This window comes from Oreochromis aureus, linkage group 5 (assembly GCF_013358895.1).
Source record: "Oreochromis aureus strain Israel breed Guangdong linkage group 5, ZZ_aureus, whole genome shotgun sequence".
In the NCBI taxonomy this organism is placed as follows: domain Eukaryota; kingdom Metazoa; phylum Chordata; class Actinopteri; order Cichliformes; family Cichlidae; genus Oreochromis; species Oreochromis aureus.
In genome coordinates, this window is record NC_052946.1 from 32,700,168 (window position 1) to 32,720,261 (window position 20,094).

The window sequence follows — 20,094 nt, forward strand, 5'->3', positions numbered from 1 at the left end:
TTCCACTGCATTGTGGAAGAGTTTTTGTATATCATTTGGGAAACCATTAAACATCTGAGAAGTTGTTTGTTTGCTTGTTTTTGTTTTAACCTGTCCTTTGAGCTGTAGCTGAGTTTTGGCCATCGGGAGACAACATGAAAAGCTGTAAACAGTTATAAAGATATTTTCTTTTAGTTGGATTACTGGTCAATGAAAAGAACTCAATGAGCTCAGTTAAAGGAAACCCAATATTTGAATTTATATCAGCCTCTCAAAGAAATATCTTGAATTTTGGATGGCTAAATGTTCTGCTGAATCTAGGCCTATTGGCATTGAAGCAGCCATTAAAATCACACAATATATTAGCACATGGACTTTTAATGACATATTTAAACATTTTTCCCTCCTTAAAACTAAAACTTTTGTGTCACAGGATCTTTAAATTTCAAAGGAAGTCTTGTCTTCCAGCACTGAAACAAGAGCTCATATTGATTCAGTCTTTGATGAGGACATCAAAAACCAAAACATGAATAATCACAGGCTACTGGAGTCCAGTGTAAACTTAGTAGATTAGCAGTGATATGTATGAGCCTGACGCAGAAGTAGCCTCCAGCACAAACAGTTATGAGTCAGCAGTATATCCCAGACAATTACTAGGCATATGACTCCCTGTACAAGGCACGGACAACAAAAATCTTTGCAGGAATTAGTTGAGCTGTTTGACTGTTTCCTATACCCCTCAGGCTCTTTTTCTTTCTTGTCATACACATGATAGAAATCTCTCCACATGACACTGCTGTTAAAGGAATGTGTCTGCCAATTCCTCACATGCTCAACAAATACTACAGCAAAATGCACTTGTGATAGTAGAATCATTCAACTGAGATGTTTAGAGAGAACAGGAAATAAAAAGCTAGGATTAACTAAATGATTTCAAGTCCTGTTTAATTAAGAATAATTTAACAGGTAGCATATTTCTTACTAGTCTATTTTTATTACAACAGATTATTAAATAGACATTATTTTCTCTATGTATGAAGTAAGAAACCCAAACTTACCTATAATTGACGCTGACAAAACTTAATGAGATGCTAACTAAGCTCAAAACATGTGGATGCTGAGTGATGAGCAATATCTTCAGACGTCCATCAGTCCATCCTCGTTACACCCCATGTGCTCAAAGTCCTGTGGAAGTCTACTGTCCGGCATGCAAATACCCAGATGGGACACCAAAGAAGCAGCTTCCAGCTCTGAAGCATCTCAGCCTCTGTCCGACGCCTGGATCAAAGTGGGACTGCTCTCTTCCCGCTTGCATAACAATACTCTAGACACATCCTCAGCCGCTGCTGGTGCCTGTGGATGGGACTACTTAGCTACCAGGCAATCTCTCTCTGACTTGCAAATGGACCTGGCACTGTTCCAGTCCAAGTCTTTCTGAACAAAAGTGCTGAGCTTAAAATGGGTCATATACCTGGTGAAACACTCATAAAACAGCCTCACTTATTAATCTCTGGCGCTTTCTGTCACTGCATAGCTTGGCGGGTTGCGTATGCATCTTTTCTGCCTGGCGCTCAATGTCCTGAGTCACAGCTAGAGCCAGTGAACTGGACTAATTTGAATTGTCACTGCATGTTTGTAGTTGGCTGCCTACGGGGCACAGGCTCCCTCAGCACGACCCCTACTGAGAATCTGGGCCAAAGGAAGCCGGCTCAGAGGTGTCAGCTCAGGAAAAAAAAGAATGACAGGAGCGATGATATGGTGACAGCATGGGTTCACACATTTTTTTCCTCATAATCTTTGAGACTGGGATCACAAACTGTGACTAAGACACCCCTCTCTGTGTGGTACAACCAAATATTAGAAAGCGAGTCATATGATCAGCTTACAAGGTTGAATATGTGCAGGCTAAGGACATGTAGTGGAATATAACTAAAATTAACCTGTGGTGAAAGCAGTGAAACTACACACTTCAAACGGGTGTGAAGACAGAGGGCAATGAGTGATTTGATGGTGGATTTGATGGTGGTGAATTATTTTATCATAATTCTCGCACATTTGAGAAAATTGCCTGCCCTTGAAGTTAAATCGCTCTGCAGGATGACTTAAGTTCACAAGGGGAGATTATAGACTGTGGCAGTTTAGAAATTAGACCCCTATGTCCTCTGTGTCTGAGTCTTAAACAGGAGATAAGTGAGGATTACAGTCAAAGATGTGCACTGGCTGGACGCAGAAATTTTCAGAAAACTGTAATTAATCCTCACACTGCACAGATACTCCACACGTTTGCTGTCTGACCTTGAAGATACAAATTGCTATCTACATTATAAGATCCCTCGCACAGGGCTGAACATAGTCACAGCTTAATTAAAGGTGCCAAGATAAACAATCAGTAGTATCACAAGCAGGTACAAACGTCTCGAGTGAACTGTAATGATAAAAAAGTCCTTCATCGTCTTACGTACCCTTGCACGTTATTAACTGTGCACTTCACACTCTGATGCTTGCATGTGCTGCCTCAAAAAATAAGCCTTGTCACCTTTTGCATCAGCATACAGCACATATAACACAGACAGAAATACGGGTGTGTCTCAAACATAAGCTCTGCCCATTGTGACCTCTGCTGGCTAATTCGTGTAGCTACATCTCTACGCCTCTCATTATGGCCATGGTGCGTGCTGCAAAGCAGGACTTGGCAATGAATTCAGTAAAACATCAAACTGCTGCTCCCTGAATCAGACAGAGAGGATTGTTCAGTGCTGAAATCCTGCCAAAAATCCCTCTAAACACAATTATCTCATTTCCACCCCACCCTAAATGCATCCAATGTTTTTGCTGAATAAATCACGGTTATATTTTTACATCCTAATCTGCTCTAATGACATTAGACAAAACATTGCAAACACTTTTGGTTACTTATGTTTGAAAAGCTATTTTTGCTTTCTCACACAAAATAATAGAGATTCAGAATGGAGGGAGAACAGGCTTACTGCTAAAAAGTTCAAATTCAATACACTTGTCAGTGTGCCGAAAAGGGTGTCTAGTGCAACCAATGACTTTTGCATCAGTCTGATCCTTAAATGCAACATTTAAGGAAGTTAATCAGAAAATTACAAAACAATATTGTTTATTATTTCCTTTTCTTTACTTTACTTCTTTTTCCTTTTTCTCTGTTTGATTCAATGGTCTGGAAAAGGTCAGCAAAAAGTAAAAACTTGCCATAACAATGTGAAGGTAACATATTAAAGCGCTTGTTTTAACTAAAGCTATAAGGTGAAATAAAACCAGAAAGTACTCTCATTAGAGAAGCTCAGCTGTGTGAATTTGGGGCATTTTGCTTATAAAATGACGTAGAATACTTTTAAAGATTCCTCAACTAATCAGTTTAATCTTAAGTAGTGAAATGAAAACAAACACAAAAACAACCAGTGAAAAAATGGAAAAAGTGAGGCTACATGAGGTTGTTTCGGCAGAAGTAACACACGACAACATGAACCAAACTATGAATATCAATCAGTTGAATACGAAACACTGCTGAGTACCAAGCCAAATACACCAACACAACACAAACACGTTCTCAGTGTGAAGTCAGCTTACCTCTTCCTCCTCACCTGATAACTGGCAAGGCTTCTGCAAGAAATGTTGCCAAAAGCAAGATCATTAGCAAAGAAGTGCTGGATTTAAGTCAGGTGATATTTTTAAAAAAAGGACCAAATTCCTCCATGAGACTTCAAGAGCAATCACTACTCCTCCACACACTGATGGATGGACCACAGCCCAGCTCCGTCACTGCCTCTTATCATGCTTTCCCTCTCAGTCTGTGCTCTTCCTCTGGATTAATCCATTGAGTAGCTGTCACTCCACCCCTCTCTTCCTCTTGTTTCCCTCTCTGTTATGAGCCTAATCACATGTACACATACTCTACAACTAGCCAAGGCGGATGTCCACAGAGCAGAAACAGAGGGCTAGTGTTAGCCAATGGCAGGCTATAAATAGGCTTCTTGAGTTCATCATTGTCTCTTCGTATGATGGTGAAGAGCCTGGAGGGTTTAGAGGGAGGGAGAAAGGCACAGCATCACTATCTGCTGGCTTTTACTTCTCTCCTTGCATCGACTGTAATCTCCATATCGGTTTCACTTCTCCTTATCTGTCTCTTTCATAGGGAGAAATCTGAACCTAGCATCAATCATTTTTACAAATGAACGACAAAGCAAAAGATTAAAAAAAATAATCCAAAATACAAGAAACTGTGACTCTGTGTTATGATTTACTGAATAGTGGGATGATTTATATCATACCATGCATCAATCTCTTCCATCTGAAAGGTCATGCGTGCATCTTTTTTTTTCCACCAAGAAGGGGAATGCCTTCTACAATTGTTGAATGTCACAGTGCACAAGATCAGCAGCAAAATGTCAGCAATTGTTCTTAAAGCAGAAGCAGGTAAATGCACATGCCACACTATGCAAAGCTGGTAGTCTGCCTTAATAGACGTACAGACATGTTTAGCTTCAGTTCTTTTTCACATAATGTCTGTTGCTTTTATGAAATTTTATATTTCAACAAACAAGATCAGCTTTCAGCCGGCTGAATGTTTAAATATAGCGTGATTAAGTTAATTCATTTCAGTTCAGCTTGTTTTTGATAATAGCATATATTTTATGTCAGTGGTACAAAAGGAGATCATAATAATAAAATAACAGAAACAAAATAATCAAACACACTGGTATCAGCATTGGTTCACAACTAGTGCATTCCTAAACATACATTATGGGCAAAAGTATTGCACCATAGCTCTTAACTTTTAAATTAAAGTGTTTTCAGTCTTAAATCAAGCAGACTGCCTTTACCAACATTTGTGAAATAACAGGTTGCTCTAAAGAATTCAACCTAAAACATATTTTATGTCACTGGGACATGTGGAGGATGTACATGTACTTTATATCTTGCTTGGTTTTCTCAGAATTTTATTCAGTCTTTTTATATTCTAATGATTGTCTTTGCTTATGTAACATACTTCGAAATACAGTGTGTTTGAAAAAAAATGCATTTCCATTCCCCTTCCTTTCTTCCTCTTGTTCTTCTTTCAGGTGCTCCCTTTAGGGGTCAACAGTGGCTCATCTGCTTCCATCTCACTCTATCCTCAGGACCATCTTCTGTCACACCACCCTCTGCATGTCCTTCTTCACCACATTCATCCTTCTATGAAGTCTTAATCATTCTCTCTTGCCCGGCAGCTCCATATTCAACATCCTTTACCCAGAATACCTACTATTCCTCCTCTGCACATGTGCAAACAATATAAGCCCTGTCTCTCTGTTGCTTTGACTGTGTGTGTGTGTGTGTGCGTGTTTAAAAATAAGTCAGTAAATGATGTTTATCTAATATTTCCATCAGTTTTCAATTCTCAAAGCTGTCAAAATTCAAACTTTTACCTCTTTTTACCACTTGGGACAACAAGTGTGCAAACTTACAAGTTACAGACATTTAGTAATTTGATTCAAGAACACAATATAAAACACATGCCAAGACAGTGAATCTTCACCTCTTCTCTCTCCCACCCTCCCATCTCTCAATAACTACTCATTATCTTTCTCCTCCTCTTCCTCCCTGCATCTCTCTCCCTCTGTCTTTGTGTCCCAGCTCCTCCCTCACTTCAACATGGGCCTCCCTCTGTTTCTCCGCTAACAAGTGTCTCTTCTCAGCTCAGCTGTCTCACAGTTTCATCAAACACCCACCGAGAGGAGCGTCGCTTTGCCTTGTTACAGGTAAGATAAATTTGAATAATTTTTTTATATCTCAGCACTTAATCATACAATTTCACCCTGCAGCATCAATTTGTCTTTACTTTGTGCAAGCAAGAAATGCACGATGGGATTTTTACTTGAAATTGAAATGAAAGAAAATATACTAACATAAAAGAAGCACTGTAGACATACAATTTAGAAATAGTCAAGAGGCCTAAAAATCCTGTTTTTTTCAGATAGGAAAGGATGATGGCAGGCTTTTCCTGAGCATCAGTAGCACTGACATCCGATAAGAAATAACTGCTGTTTAATAGCTAAAAATACCTTCAAGCAAACTTTCATTTTTTGAGACAGTTTTATGTGTGATTAGAAATAATTAACTGTACATTAAAAAAAAACAATGTTGGGTTGCCAGAAGTTGTTAACAATGCTGTTGTGACTACAAAACAAATTGAAAGTAGATTATTTGATTTCTCTGTGTATGACAGCACAAGCCAGGCATATCTGAAATGTCACACAGTGTGTTTGCCATTAAAATGCTTTGAAGTTTTGAAACCCAGAGCGATATTGATGTGGTGTTTATACAGAGCCTGACGTCATTTTATCTGAGTAAGCTGGTTTAGTGCTATCTAAAAAATGCAAGATACTTTGCATTTTACAATAAGGTCTGAACAGCCCTTCTGTTATCCACTCAACCCAGCAGGCTTAAACTGGAAAACGGAAGAAAGAGCAATATGTCAGAGAAAACTGGTGCTTCTCCTTTTATAGGAATTGTTGTATCTAGCCTCAAGTGCTGCAGAAGGCCTCTGTCTGCTGACCAAGAATGATCTGAACATTATATATACAGTGGATGAGAAATATACATGAGCAGCTCTCCTGTGTGTTTGCAGAATGCCTTTAGGGGGAGGAAATAAGTGTGGCTGCTGCCAGAAAGCTGTCTACTTTGCTGAGGAAGTGCAGTGTGAGGGAAAGAGCTGGCATAAATCCTGTTTTCTGTGCAGTAAGTATTGAGAATTTAAGGTAATCCGAATCATTTGATCAACAACTTCTTTAAATCATAAGAAGTGCCCAGCAGGAATGCAGAGTATTTGGCATCACAGGAGTAAAGTGAGCATCCACAGCTTTTCACTAAGACATCTCAGTCCTTATTTGGATCCACTGCAAACATGTGACAAATACTTGGGCTTCCTTTTATGGTGAAGGAAGGTACACACACTCACTCTCAAACACTGAGCAGTATTTATCTGAGACAGCCACTGTGGTATACACCATTCTCTTCTGTCACACAGAGTTTGTGGGTATGCCACAGCTAAACATCTGTTTTTAAAAAATGGTGGCTTGCGGTGGGTGACTGCTTTTGAAAGATAAGCTCATGCTGTAGATGCTTGAGAACTAACAAAAGAAAACTATGTGTATATTTGTTTTTCTCCCTTTATCTCTGTTTTAAGTGGTGTGTAAGAAAAACTTGGACAGCACAACTGTGGCTGTTCATGTGGATGAGATCTACTGCAAATCCTGCTATGGCAAGAAATATGGGCCAAAAGGCTATGGCTACGGAGGTGGAGCTGGTACGCTGAGTATGGATACGGGAGAGGGTCTTGGAATCAAGCCTGAAGTGTGAGAAAAACATAACTTTCTCCTTTCTTTAACTGCTGAAACATTCAGATATATAACAAAGAACTCTATAATCAAAACAAAGACTAATATTATATAATATTATGTTTGAATTACCACATGATATAATAAAACACACCAAACCTCTTCAGGTTCTGTATTTAAAGCTTAAATGACAGATGACGCAGAGTGTGAGAAAAGAGACACAATGAATTTCTTTTTCTTAATTCCATATGAAAAGCTTTTTTTCTCATGGCAGACAAACTCCTCATCGCCCAACAAATAACCCCAACGCCTCCAAGTTTGCCCAGAAAGCAGGAGGGTCAGACGTGTGTCCACGCTGTGGGAAAACAGTGTATGCAGCAGAGAAGGTTATTGGGGGAGGCAATGTAAGAAAGAGAAAAGCTGCAGTCTCAATGTGCAGTCTCGTTTCAAAATAAAAGTAGATGACGATTTAAAACATTTCTTTCATCTCTCTTCAGTCATGGCATAAGAGCTGTTTTCGTTGTGCCAAATGTGGAAAAGGACTCGAGTCCACAACCCTTGCTGATAGAGATGGGGAGATCTACTGTAAAGGTCTGTATATAAAAGCATTTGTATAAAAGACAAAAATATCCCCTGGTTCACACTGATTAAATATAGAAAATGCCATTTTTCCTTGTGTAATACGTGTATAGTACATTTATATTATATTACCATATTTTAATTACCAAACAAAGACCATAAACAGGCATGTCAGTTTATAACTGACAAAATAATAAGCATATTAAACACTTCCCATCTCTCTGTTCAAAGTCACTCAACTGAGTAACTTGGTTAAAAGACAAAATAACATTGAAAAAACACTATGATATCTCTGGTAATGTGTAACTATGTTTGAGTTGAACTGCATGTCCACTGCCAAATTACTTGAGACAGATGCTCAAATGGCAGCAGCTCTGACACACTGACCAAGATTTCATTAGATTTATGCATTCATTTTTCTTTTAAATTAACACCAATTCTAATGACAGGCCTCATTGATTTTATGACTGTAAGGCCAATCCAATATTCAATGATCAATGAGGCCAATCCAATGCTTTGTGTGATATTCATTAATGACAGGAATATTTCAGTAGATAATTAAAAATATGTTTTCCACACATTCCTTCTGTCTTCCATCAGAAAGCACTAACAAGTTTATGCATTGCAAAATGGTCCACTATAGGTCTGTCTCAGTTCTGAGTTCATGCATTTGTAGCAAACCCCTTGACAAACAGCAATAAAATTATATTTTCCGGTACAGAGTTAATATTTCATATGCTTAAATGTTGATATCCTTATCAAGCTCATAATTCCAACATTAGTTCTATATTCTATATGCAAATTATGCACAGGATTTCTCATTCATTTTAATTTCCTTCACAGGTTGCTATGCAAAGAACTTTGGTCCAAAGGGTTTTGGCTTTGGTCAGGGTGCAGGCGCTCTTGCTCATTCCCAGTGAAGCCTGAAGCCTTAGCTCACCTGGGACTGACATCTGGTGGGCTCTGATATCACAGCTTCTGGGATCTCTCAGTCAACATGTAGCTTATTTCACTCTGCCCTTTCACTTTAGCTACAGGCAATGAAAAATGAAAGAAGCACACATCAGCAGCTCTTTGAAAATATTCAGCAAGCAGAGTCTGCTCCTTACTTGATGTTGCATTAGACTCCAGTGTATACAACCCCAAGTCCAAAAAAGTTGGGATGTGTATGTGTTCTAAATAAAGACAGAAAGCAGTGATTTGCAAATCTCATAAATCTATATTTTATTCATAACGGAACACAGAAAAGGCATCACATGCTTAAAATGAGGTATTTTACTATTTCATTAACATTTTAGGTCATTTTGAATTTGGGATGACGACAGCAAAAGAAGTGCAAATGTACTAAAATACTAAAAACAAAAAGCAGTAGGAACAGAGATTCAACAATCTGGAAACCACTGCATCCACAAATTGATGATCAGTATTCTGAAATTTTACCAGAAAGTAAAATCCTGAATATACCATAATCAAAAGATTTAGAGAATCTGAAGAAATCTGTGTCCAAGGGACAAAAATGAAAATCAGTATGGGAATCATGTGATCATCAGTAACCTCAACGGGACGACATTAAAAACATAACGGTCATGGATATCACCTGCATGGACTCAGGAACACTTCTAGAAACCATCGTCTCACAACACAGTTCACTGTGTCATCCATAAATGCAAGTTTAACCTCTATTATCCAAAGAAGTGCCATTAGAATTTCCCAATTCTGGGACTAATAAAAGCCATCTTAATTTGTCCCAAAACTCCTTAAAAAAAAAATCAAATTAGTTATTTCTTTGGTCAAATGATTAAAAGTTTTAAAATTCCTATGCGTACTGCATCCTGTGGACTAAATAATGGACCATCTGACTTGTTATTAGTGCTCCATTTTAAAGCCTGCATCTCTGATAGTATGGGGACACATCATTAGCAGTGAAATTGGCAGCTTGCACATCTGGAAAGACACCATCGATGCTGGAAGACAAATACAGAATTTACAGAAACAATTTCCAGACTTTTACGGACTGTTAAAGGAAGACGAGTTGGTACACAGTGGTAAACAGCCCTGTCTTTGCTGTCAAATTCAAAATGACCATATTTTAGTTTAAAATGGAAAACATTTTCTCAATTTAAACATTTGCTATGTTTTTTATATTCTGTTGTGAATAAAATGTGAGTTCGAGATTTGCAAATCATTGCATTCTATTTACTTGATTACATTTGCTACATTGGCATAAGTGTAGCAAACACTTCTACAAATGTTACACTGACATCTAATTCTACTTTAGTAGAAACATAAAGTGTGCACTCACTGAGTAGTTAACAATTTGGCTTAAACAGTACTAGGACACGTACACAAAAGCAACTTGGCTTATCGAGTGCTAAATTTAAATAACATCTAAAAACAATAGACAACAAGAACAAAAGAAGAAATACACTTATACACAGACAACTGTGAGAAAACAGTCTTAAATCACGCCTCAGTTACATTGGTGCTGAAGCTTTTCTTACTGCTAAGTGTTATAAATAATATCTTAAGAAATGCATTTTTTGCTCTAACACAAAATAAACATAATGGCAAAAGCAAACAGTTTAAGTTTTCCTTACTTGTCGTGGTGCAAAGTTTTTCATTGTTGTTTTTTTTTGTCTGCTACTCAGATCTGATTAAATCAGCATGCATGTTTATGTGATCTCGAGTGTGCTTGATATTCTGTCTAAATGATCAACTTAGCAACATGCCAACTGTTGTGATGAACAACAGAGCCATAGTATTCAGCCCCATCTCTGGCTGCACCGAGGAGTTGGCACACTGGCCAAAGCGCTATGCAGCTGTGGTGGTGGCATAGAGGAGCTGTTTATTTTGGCACCATCTATAATTTGTGTGAGTCACATCGGCAACAAAACTACAGCAGAAAGTCACGCAAACATCAAAGTGTTACAGGGAAAGCCGTAACTCTTTTATAGCAAATCGTGTATTTACTTTTCATAATGACTATGTGGAAAAAAAAAAAAAAAAAAAAAATCTCATTTTGTTGATATGCTTACATAAATATACACTAGTCACCACAATGTTATGGCTAATATTGTGTAGGCGATCCAGTTGCAGCTGAGGGTTTCCTGTGGTGTCTGCTACGGACTGAACTTCCATCGTTCATTCTTCTTTCTTTGTAGATTATTTGTGGATCTAGCCTGGGTGGCAGTTACAGTCCAGTTTCTTAAAACCAGTGTTTCGTTATTTGTTGTTTGGGAGTGCCATTGCCATAGGGATTTGTGCTGTTTTGGAACAATGTTTATGTGGGTGGTAACATACAGATAAGCGTCTGAAGCTTTTTAAATCGACTGTTGCATTTTTAACAGCATTATCAATCACACATCCCCCGTCTGTGATTTTAATGGTGGAGCAGTTTGTGTTAAAAAGGAAAACACCACAGATCCCCTTAAGCCAATTTCTGTAGAAAGCAATAGAGTAGCACTGCATCACAATAAGATGCCTTTTTCAATTATCAATAGGTCTGTCTTTAAATTTCTCTATATATTGAAGTAATGTTGGTGTACTTGTTATACACTACCATATCACAATAAAAATCCAAGAGCAGAGAAGAAAATATGCTGTCATGTGACCACTCAGTGACAGACCACTCAGTTCTATGTCATATCAGACTTTACAGGACAAGAACTGGTACTTTTAAAGCACTACAGTTTATCCACATACACAATAATAAAACCTGAATCATTCGGTTCACATTTTAAAGTTTTTTGTCTTAAAGAAAAAAAAAAATGCAATGTACACCACATAATCCCTTTTCATCTGCATGTGTCTTTCCTGCTTCCTGGAAACAGTGCTACAAACACTCAGAGGACTGCCGATTCTGCCATATATGCTGTGGAATTAGAATCAGCTGCCATGAGCTAAGAGGGCAACTCAAATCAGATGCAGGGATTGAGTCCTGACTCAGTGAGAGCAAAAACTAATTTCCTGCATGGTCTATTTTACATCCCTGCTTCAAAAAAAAGAAAAGTAAATAATAATAAGACGCAGCTTACATTATAACTGAAAGAGTACAACGACATTGTACTCTTGCTGTACTTTTGAAAACTAAATGTTTTCCTAGCTTTCAGTCATCACTGGGTGACAGGTCTGGGCTGTCCCAAGTCCCAAATCAAAATCAAGCAAAATCAGATCAAAAGGCCTTTTGATCTGCCCCTTTATTAAAGCTACAGATAAAACAAATACAACCGTCTATTTGAGATGCTGATTACAGATGACTGTTGGTGTCCCATACTTGACAGAGCTTCAACATAGTTACTTTGTCAAATTTCTCTTTATAAAAACAATAACAAAAAACTGCATAAATAACTCTGAGTTCCAGCAGTCAGGATGTCCGCTGGACAGGTGGGTAGCTATTTGATTGACCTCTGTCATCAGAAGACTAACTATACTGCAAACTCATGGCAACCACCCTCTATCCTTTCTGGCTGCTGCAGTTCCTGATATTGACAGCATATATGGAAACAATAAAGTGCCCCACTTCTGGTCACATGCGGCCAACAGGTGGAGCCCACTATTCAGCAGATCTAGGCTTTTGCAAATTTACAGCCACATGTTTTAGGCTCTGTGGATGGTTATGTCTGGCTGGCTGTGTCTGTGGGAACTCTAGATAAAAGCTGCTGTATCAAATCAGGACTTGTTAGGCTATTATGTACATGACTGGCTTTCAAACTGGACTTTCATGTTTGCTGTACTAAGTGGAGAGTATGCCAGTAACACAAACATCAGCCAGACACAAATAATTTCATGGATTACTTTAAGGACTTACTGTCCTTGTGAGTGTGAACTGAGCACACAAATGTGTGTTCACACAGACAGCCATATGCATCTGTGTTTTTATTTTCCTTGGAGCACACAAACCCCCAAAGACAAAGCATGCACACAATTGCAGACTGAGACCCAGTATCAAAGAGTGGCAGCATCACATGGTGTTGCAATTTGTCTATGTTTAGTTGTGAGGCCGTAGCCAAATGAACACTGGAAACTGCATTCCTGTCTTAAAACCAAGGGCTTAATGTTGTCTGCAGCCATTATCCTAATCAGACCAATGGGGCCCTTCAGTCTCAAAGGCGACATGGCAAGTCTCCAGTATCTCTTTCAATAGCCACAGAAAACCTCAGAAAATCATCTATACTAACAAGACAGACTGTGGGCTGCTTTATAGTTGATTTAACTGAGGTGATGAGGAGGTATACACAAAACTCTGACCAAATGTCAGAAGAAAACAAGAACTGATCCTGCTTAGAATTTTAAATAATTTACTTTTGTAAAAACAGACTAAAGATGAAAAATTTATTCCAAACTGCTGAGGTGAAACATCAGAATGATGTTGTTTATGCCACTTTGGCACACATTAAAGTTCACACACATTATTATGAAGAATAGAAGAGCAGTGATCTGTCAACACAACACAAGCAGCACAGGCACGATTATCTTGAGACCACCCCCTCTTATGGTGTGTGTGTGTGTGTGTGTTTTTCTATTTAAGTCTTATTGTGATAGAGAGAAGGGCCAAAAGGGAGCTGGAGATAAATGTTTCACTGTTCTTCTCTCCATCACTTCGTCTTTGTCCGCATCCACAACATCAGCAAAGAAAGGTAAGGGCATAGTCTTCCTGCTACACCAAATACTAGCCAGTGTGCTTTTCCCTGTCCTTTTTCACTTTGTAATGTATACATATATATATATATATATATTTAATAACCAATATATAAACTGCTGGTACATAAGAAAAGATAAAATAACATTTTTCGTGTTTTCCAGATAATAATTTGGTCTATTTTAGAAAATAGCAAAAAGTAATAATAATAAAAAAAGACATCTATCACAGGTTACCTGGACTGAAGGTGACAACTCCTTTTTGTTTTGGTTTAGTTTGATCAGTAGTCTGAAATTCAAAGATTTAAAGTTCAATTACCTACAGGAAGAAAAGCAAACCATGATAGTTCTTTTTTTGTGCAAGAATTTAAAATTGTTTTTCATGAACCATAAAAGTAACAAATATGTCAAACACTAAATAACCTGAGTAGTAGAAAATGTATTGCTCTTTTTAAAAGGATTACAACAAAGCACTCCCAGTTGTTGATTTGCTGATCTGCTAACACTGTTCAGTAGCTCAATAGAAATCTGTAATCCGCAACTAGATTCAATTCACTCTCTTGAGCAGTAAAGGCCAAATTGCTTACTTCAAGACAATAAATTATGAAGGGTGTCTGCTTGTTTTGTCTAATGTGGCTATATAGCTAAATATCTGCATGGCTATAAATTAAAACAACAAAGTACTGTAACACGACATGTTACACCATTGATGGAGAAAAAAAAAAAAAAAAATCATGTGTGTCATATAACTTGGTGAACACCAGTTATGCAGTTTAAGTCTGGAATGTTCTAAGATTTATAGAGCCAGTCTATATTTGTGTCTTGATCCTACAAAGCAGTGAGAGTGAAAGTGGGAAATAAATGCTATCAGGAGTGGCTGCCATGTCGAGGGCCTGGCATGCTTTTCCATGTCTGCCATCACTTCCCTTTCAGTGTTATCAGCACTGAGAGGCAACTAGATGATTTTATCCAGGAGGCTCAATGAGCACAAAGTAACAATGTCTGATAAATTTACCCCAAAAAATATTGCAAGATAAAATAAAGTTTTGTCAATCAATTTCATGAATAACCGACCTCACTCGTGGTAAAGAATCTGGTATAACAGGCCTTGGGATATCTCTAATGTATACTTTCAGTCTTTTAACACTATGCCATTGACTCACCCATTGTGTCTTTAAGTGGTTCCCACTGTCAAGCACTTGAGAAACTAAAGGTTTTATTTTTGTCTTGCAGGGGGAACAGTCAAGATGCCTGAGAAAGCGTAAGTATGTTGAGTTTCTATTATTATTTTAATTGCCGAATGAGAGGATCAGTTACAAACAGTAAATAGAATTTAATCAGTAGAAACATAATATAAACAGGACAGGAGCAGTCAAAAATTACGATAAATTTAATTTCCTGTCATCAATAATAAAGCACTAATGTTGGCCTTCTGTTTCTACCAACAGACCAGAGGTAAGACTGAACTAAATATCTTTACACTTACTAATGCTTCAAAGACAGCCACTTCAATCAGCATTACTGTAGACTAATAAAATTTCACACTATGATTAAAGAAACTGTGCTTTTTGCAGAGGAAATCTAAAATCTCAGCCTCTCGCAAGCTCATGCTGAAGGTGAGTTGTCTGCAGCATTTGGCACACAATAATATCTCACTCAGAAGGATCGATCAAATAATTAAATTTACTTGGTGTCTTGTGTTTCAGAGCTTGATGATAGCCAAAGCCAAGGAGGAACTGGAGCAGGAGATTGTAGAAAAAGACGAGCAAAAGGCAAAGTATCTGGATGAAAAAGCTCCTCCAATACAGACCAGTGGCCTCTCCTCAGCAGAGCTACGGGTACCATTTAACATTCATCATCCTTTTGCTGCCACCCACAGACTAAAGCTGCATGTGGTTATTGAAATTACACTGTCAAGAACTCAGTTATTTATCTCAGGACATTACGGGGAAATTATCTAACTTTGCAGACATTATGTGAGGAGCTGCATGCCAGAATAGATGTGGTGGACGAGGAGCGCTATGATATTGAAGCCAAGGTCTTGCATAACACCAGAGAGGTAAAAAAAACAACAACAAAAAAACAACACAAAAAACACAAAAAACAAAAAACAACACAAAACTGTAGCAAAACTCAAGAAAAAAAAAATCTATATTAAATGTATATATCAACATCAAATAGATACATTTATATCTGTATGTTACTGTATAATATCTTATTTTGGCTTAAAAAGGTAAGGGGTTTATGTCAAATTATTACCTCTAGATCAAAGACCTGAACATCAAGGTATTGGACTTGCGAGGGAAGTTCAAGAGACCTAACCTGAGAAGGGTGAGGGTCTCTGCTGATGCCATCCTGTGCTCCCTACTGGGCTCTAAACACAAGGTCTCTTTGGATCTGCGAGCTAACCTAAAATCCGTCAAAAAGGAGGACACTGAAAAGGTGAAGTCATGAGAAAGAAAAGCAAAATATACAGACACAGCTACTGACAGGAGATGCTTTGGGCAAAAAAAGAAATTGATTTCATTTACTCCCCTTGTACACAAGACGTTTCCATATGTGCACATCAGGTCTTCGGCTGATGTTCTCGCTGAGTATGAGTGGCAAACTGTGAAAAAGATTAATAGACTTCTTTTAATGGAGAGGCTTTAAAGGTGTATAGATAAACTTTGTCAAGCATGTGAGAGAATTATTCACAAGCCTGTCTGTCCAATTATAGCGGGATAGGCTCCAGTAACCCACGCCTGCCCCAGGAAAAAAAGAATGGATGATTGATTATATGATTTTATGACTATGCAAAATATCCCAAGCTAAGCTAGAAACAGTGGTTTTTTTTTTGGGGGGGGGGGCGTCAATAAATCATATCTCTCATATGTATTCTGTGTGTGCTGCAGGAGAAGACAGTGGAGGTGAGTGACTGGAGGAAGAATGTGGAGGCCATGTCAGGCATGGAGGGCCGCAAGAAAATGTTTGATGCTGCAAAAGGCCAAAATCAGTAAAACAACTGGTGAAGAAACAGCTGGCTTTCATCTAATCACCATCACTGGCATACCAAAGATTTTTGAGCACAAAGCATGCTCGGTGACTTCACATATTCAAGTCATTCAAATACTCAGTATCTATTCTCAACACTGAAATAAACACAGCATCTCTATTCTCATAATCCCTGAGTCATCTTGTTCCAAAGAAGTGTTCAGTGATTTCTCTGTTCCTTGTTTATTTATTTGTGCATACACACGAAGACACAGAAGCATATCCTTTGTAACAAAAAAACCTAAATGAAACTTCAAAAGCACACAGATTCGGTTCTGTACAGCTGCACAGGCGGAACAAAATTACCTGCCAAGAGATAAACGTGCAGATAAACAGCACAGCAACTTACAAAATGCAAGCTAAGGTAGCATACAAAGCGCACATACTTACTTTAAGTTTGGTAAGTGAACCAGCAAAGAATAAACCCTGATAACTCAGTCTGCCATGAAGACTCCAGGACAGGAAACTCCAGTTTTAGCTCACTCGAGGATGAGAAACAGAGAAGAATCACAGAAGCAATGGAAAAACAAAACGCATCTGTCCAACATGACTGGACTTTTTGTGGACGATGAAAACGCCGCACGAACCTGGAACTGGAGCTAAACACTGGGCTGGAGACCAGTAGTTTAAATAGACCGCTTCATTGCAGTCTGCGCATGCTCCGTATAGCCAAAAAAAACCCAAAACAAAACCAAACCACCGCCGTTTATTGAGCAGTGAATTTTGCATATGTGCCTGCATAGATCAGTAAGCTGGACACCACGTTGTCATTTGCCGACACTAGCCAAGTGTGCTTGTAAGTTCTGGGACCACACCCATCTTTGAAAATATGTTTATCGACTCGATGTGAAATACAATATGACGACGTGGATGACTGAGAACCCTCACAGACGAAATACCTTTTTCACGGTATTGCAAAATTCCGTTTAGTCATGGACAACTTCTAACTAAAATGCCTACCAAGCAAGTTTTCACAATTCAGAAGAATATAGTCTCCTTTCAATCTCACTTCTCTCAGAAAGAAGGAATATGTTTCCAAAATGAAAAGCAGAGAAAATTGTTTTCCCCTGCATGCATCAGGACACGAAGAAAAGGGGGGTTCATGTGGGTTGTAACCCGGAGGTAATAGGCCTACTTAAAACAGCTGAAGTTGTTGTTGACCCAGCCTGAGCACGGAACCTTCCACCTGTAACCTCTTAACCATCATTTTCATGTGAGCTGGTGCACTGAGTGGTGACGTGTGTGTCAGTCACTATTCTTTCTTTATATTTCCGACATATAAAGAAACATAATATGCGGTAGTTTCTGCTGTTGGATTGGATCTAATAAGGGGGGCAGTTTTGGTATTTTGCTAAATTGCCCCTCATTAGTTACTGATGACCAAGGATGCTCAAAATAATTCCGACAGATTGCAAACTGGTTTTCTGGTCCATATCAGCAAATTTTGATTTTACCACACGGTGGCAGTATTTGCTTGTGACTTCACTTCAAACAACAAGAATAATTGTGGGTTCGGTCTTATGATGAATGCATCGATTAAACGTTCAGATGAAAAAGCTAACAATTAAGTGAAAGTTACAGTGATAACCGGTGGTACAGTAAGAAAAACAAAACGTGCTGGAGCTGAGAGTCCGTGTGTCGTGGAATTAAAGGGAATTTTATAAGTGGAATTACGAGGTAAGCCTAAAGGCTTATCTGTGTTGTTCTAGTAGTCGACTCAGGTGCCAGGAAGGCGGGGTTTTCAGCAATAAAATCAAGAAGAGAAGGTGTGACTTGGCGGCTTTTGATCCACTCCGCTAAACAAATATTTAGAAAGTAATATGACGTCTAAAAAGGAGGAAAAAAAAGTTTAATTTCGAAAACGAATAAAGCGTAACATGTCATATGAACATCTGTTTTACATACTATACCGAGGCGAATCTAGGTTCAAACCTATGGGGGCTCAGCTCTCAATCATAATGACGACAGCAGTGCCTTGCAATTAATATTAATGGAATATGCTGTTTGCATATGTAATTAACCCTTTTCACATTTCCAAATCTCAGTTCAGTTGGATACACATTACAATGTTGGATGAGCGATTGTAGTATCTAGGAAGGATTCAGAGTGAATAATCACAGATTTCAATCTAATCCACCAGTTTTCTCTCATTTTAGGGTGGAGTCTTAGTTATTAAAGCCGAGGCGAAGGCTCTGTTTTTAAAGAAGTTATGGAACTATTTGTGGCAAAGCAAATAAGATGAGAAACATGCACAACATTATTTCAGTCTCTTAATCACATAGAGGCAGTCCACCAACTCATTAAGCACTCACTTAAAGTAGTATTATTCAGTACAGACACAAATCACCCAGTCACTCCATAAACCTGTACACAAAGCAAAGAGGTAACAGATCGGTATGAATTCTGTAAAAATCTACCATTCATATCCTCCTCACTCAGATAGAAACTAGAAAATGACCACACACAAAAAAAGGTAATCTTATAATAATTAGTATAAGAGCAATTGGGGTATCCACAATCAACAACAGTACAGCACACTGCTTAGTTATGTGAACTCATTATCAATGAATATAGGCTAACAGAAGCTACAGCTTCTTTTTACAGTGAATAAAAGGCATATACTGATCCATATCAGTTTATAGCAATATATTCAAACTGAATACAGTCTGCTGGACATAGACAGGTGACATAATTTCAAATTGCTGTCACTGGACCTGGAACTGTACTGTAAAAAAGACCCCTGAAGCCCAATTCGACCAGAATATTAATATAAATTTTTGACAAACTATAATAATAAAATATATCAGCTCCTTGGCTCACAACTCGCAAAATACCAGCAGACTACTGGATCAGAGAACAAATAATAATAAGCAGACACTTTATAAGTCACCGCATTGTCCCTGCATTATCAGAACAGTTTGAACTTTACCTGTATTCCAGTTAAAGTGTGTTTTAAATCTGCATCATTCATTTACTTTTGCTTCTTCTTTCTGCCACAGGAACGAAAGTCTTATTTAGTCTATTAATGACAAAGCAACAACAACTCTGTGTGAGTGCACTATAACATCATGACATCAACAACACTGGACATAAAACTTGTTTTCAACCTGATGTAAACATACAAGTTTGGAAAATCTAACACTGAAAATAATTCCAGAAAATAATTCTAAAATATGCTATTATTAGTGCTATTAATATAGGTATTTTTAGGGGTGCTCTGATGAAATTTGGGGGTGCTTGAGAACCTATATACTATACCAATGTTAGACATTTCTCCACAGAACATATCTTTATTAACATGATATTGTTGTAACCTGTAGTTTGCATCATGTTTGTATTACATGAAAAGCAGAAAAATAGATGCTTTTACTTTGTAAAAAGCAAACTTTCTAAAATATATAATGAATGATAAAAAAAAAGGTCAACATCCACCTTCGTGATTGTGAGCTTTAGTGCCGTTCTTTATGTGTATGGCAAAATATTTTTTTAAATCAAAGAAAATCAAAATCATTAAAAAAAATTT

At 38.0% G+C, this 20,094-nt stretch overlaps 2 protein-coding genes across 2 annotated transcripts; both read left to right on the plus strand.

Annotated features, from left to right (window-relative positions):
- Positions 1-5,607: 5,607 nt before the first annotated feature.
- Positions 5,608-10,479, plus strand: csrp1b (cysteine and glycine-rich protein 1b). Its single transcript, XM_031736651.2, has 6 exons — positions 5,608-5,744; positions 6,614-6,723; positions 7,172-7,340; positions 7,597-7,726; positions 7,820-7,913; positions 8,745-10,479. The coding sequence occupies exons 2-6, from the start codon at positions 6,615-6,617 to the stop codon at positions 8,819-8,821; spliced, it is 579 nt and encodes a 192-aa protein (XP_031592511.1). The 5' UTR covers positions 5,608-5,744; position 6,614; the 3' UTR covers positions 8,822-10,479.
- A 2,955-nt stretch (positions 10,480-13,434) lies between these two features.
- Positions 13,435-16,698, plus strand: tnni1b (troponin I type 1b (skeletal, slow)). Its single transcript, XM_039612735.1, has 8 exons — positions 13,435-13,537; positions 14,772-14,799; positions 14,987-14,993; positions 15,113-15,154; positions 15,245-15,376; positions 15,508-15,597; positions 15,804-15,980; positions 16,433-16,698. The coding sequence occupies exons 2-8, from the start codon at positions 14,786-14,788 to the stop codon at positions 16,535-16,537; spliced, it is 567 nt and encodes a 188-aa protein (XP_039468669.1). The 5' UTR covers positions 13,435-13,537; positions 14,772-14,785; the 3' UTR covers positions 16,538-16,698.
- Positions 16,699-20,094: the final 3,396 nt, after the last annotated feature.

Bases quoted from the DNA above. Each gene is read 5' to 3' on its own strand.
- csrp1b (XM_031736651.2), top strand. From the start codon at position 6,615: ATGCCTTTAGGGGGAGGAAATAAGTGTGGCTGCTGCCAGAAAGCTGTC. The intron at 6,724-7,171 runs GTAAGTATTGAG...CTCTGTTTTAAG, and splicing joins TAAATCCTGTTTTCTGTGCA to TGGTGTGTAAGAAAAACTTG. The intron at 7,341-7,596 runs GTGAGAAAAACA...TTCTCATGGCAG, and splicing joins CTTGGAATCAAGCCTGAAGT to ACAAACTCCTCATCGCCCAA.
- tnni1b (XM_039612735.1), top strand. The intron at 15,377-15,507 runs GTACCATTTAAC...CTAACTTTGCAG, and splicing joins TCTCCTCAGCAGAGCTACGG to ACATTATGTGAGGAGCTGCA. The intron at 15,981-16,432 runs GTGAAGTCATGA...TGTGTGCTGCAG, and splicing joins AAAAGGAGGACACTGAAAAG to GAGAAGACAGTGGAGGTGAG.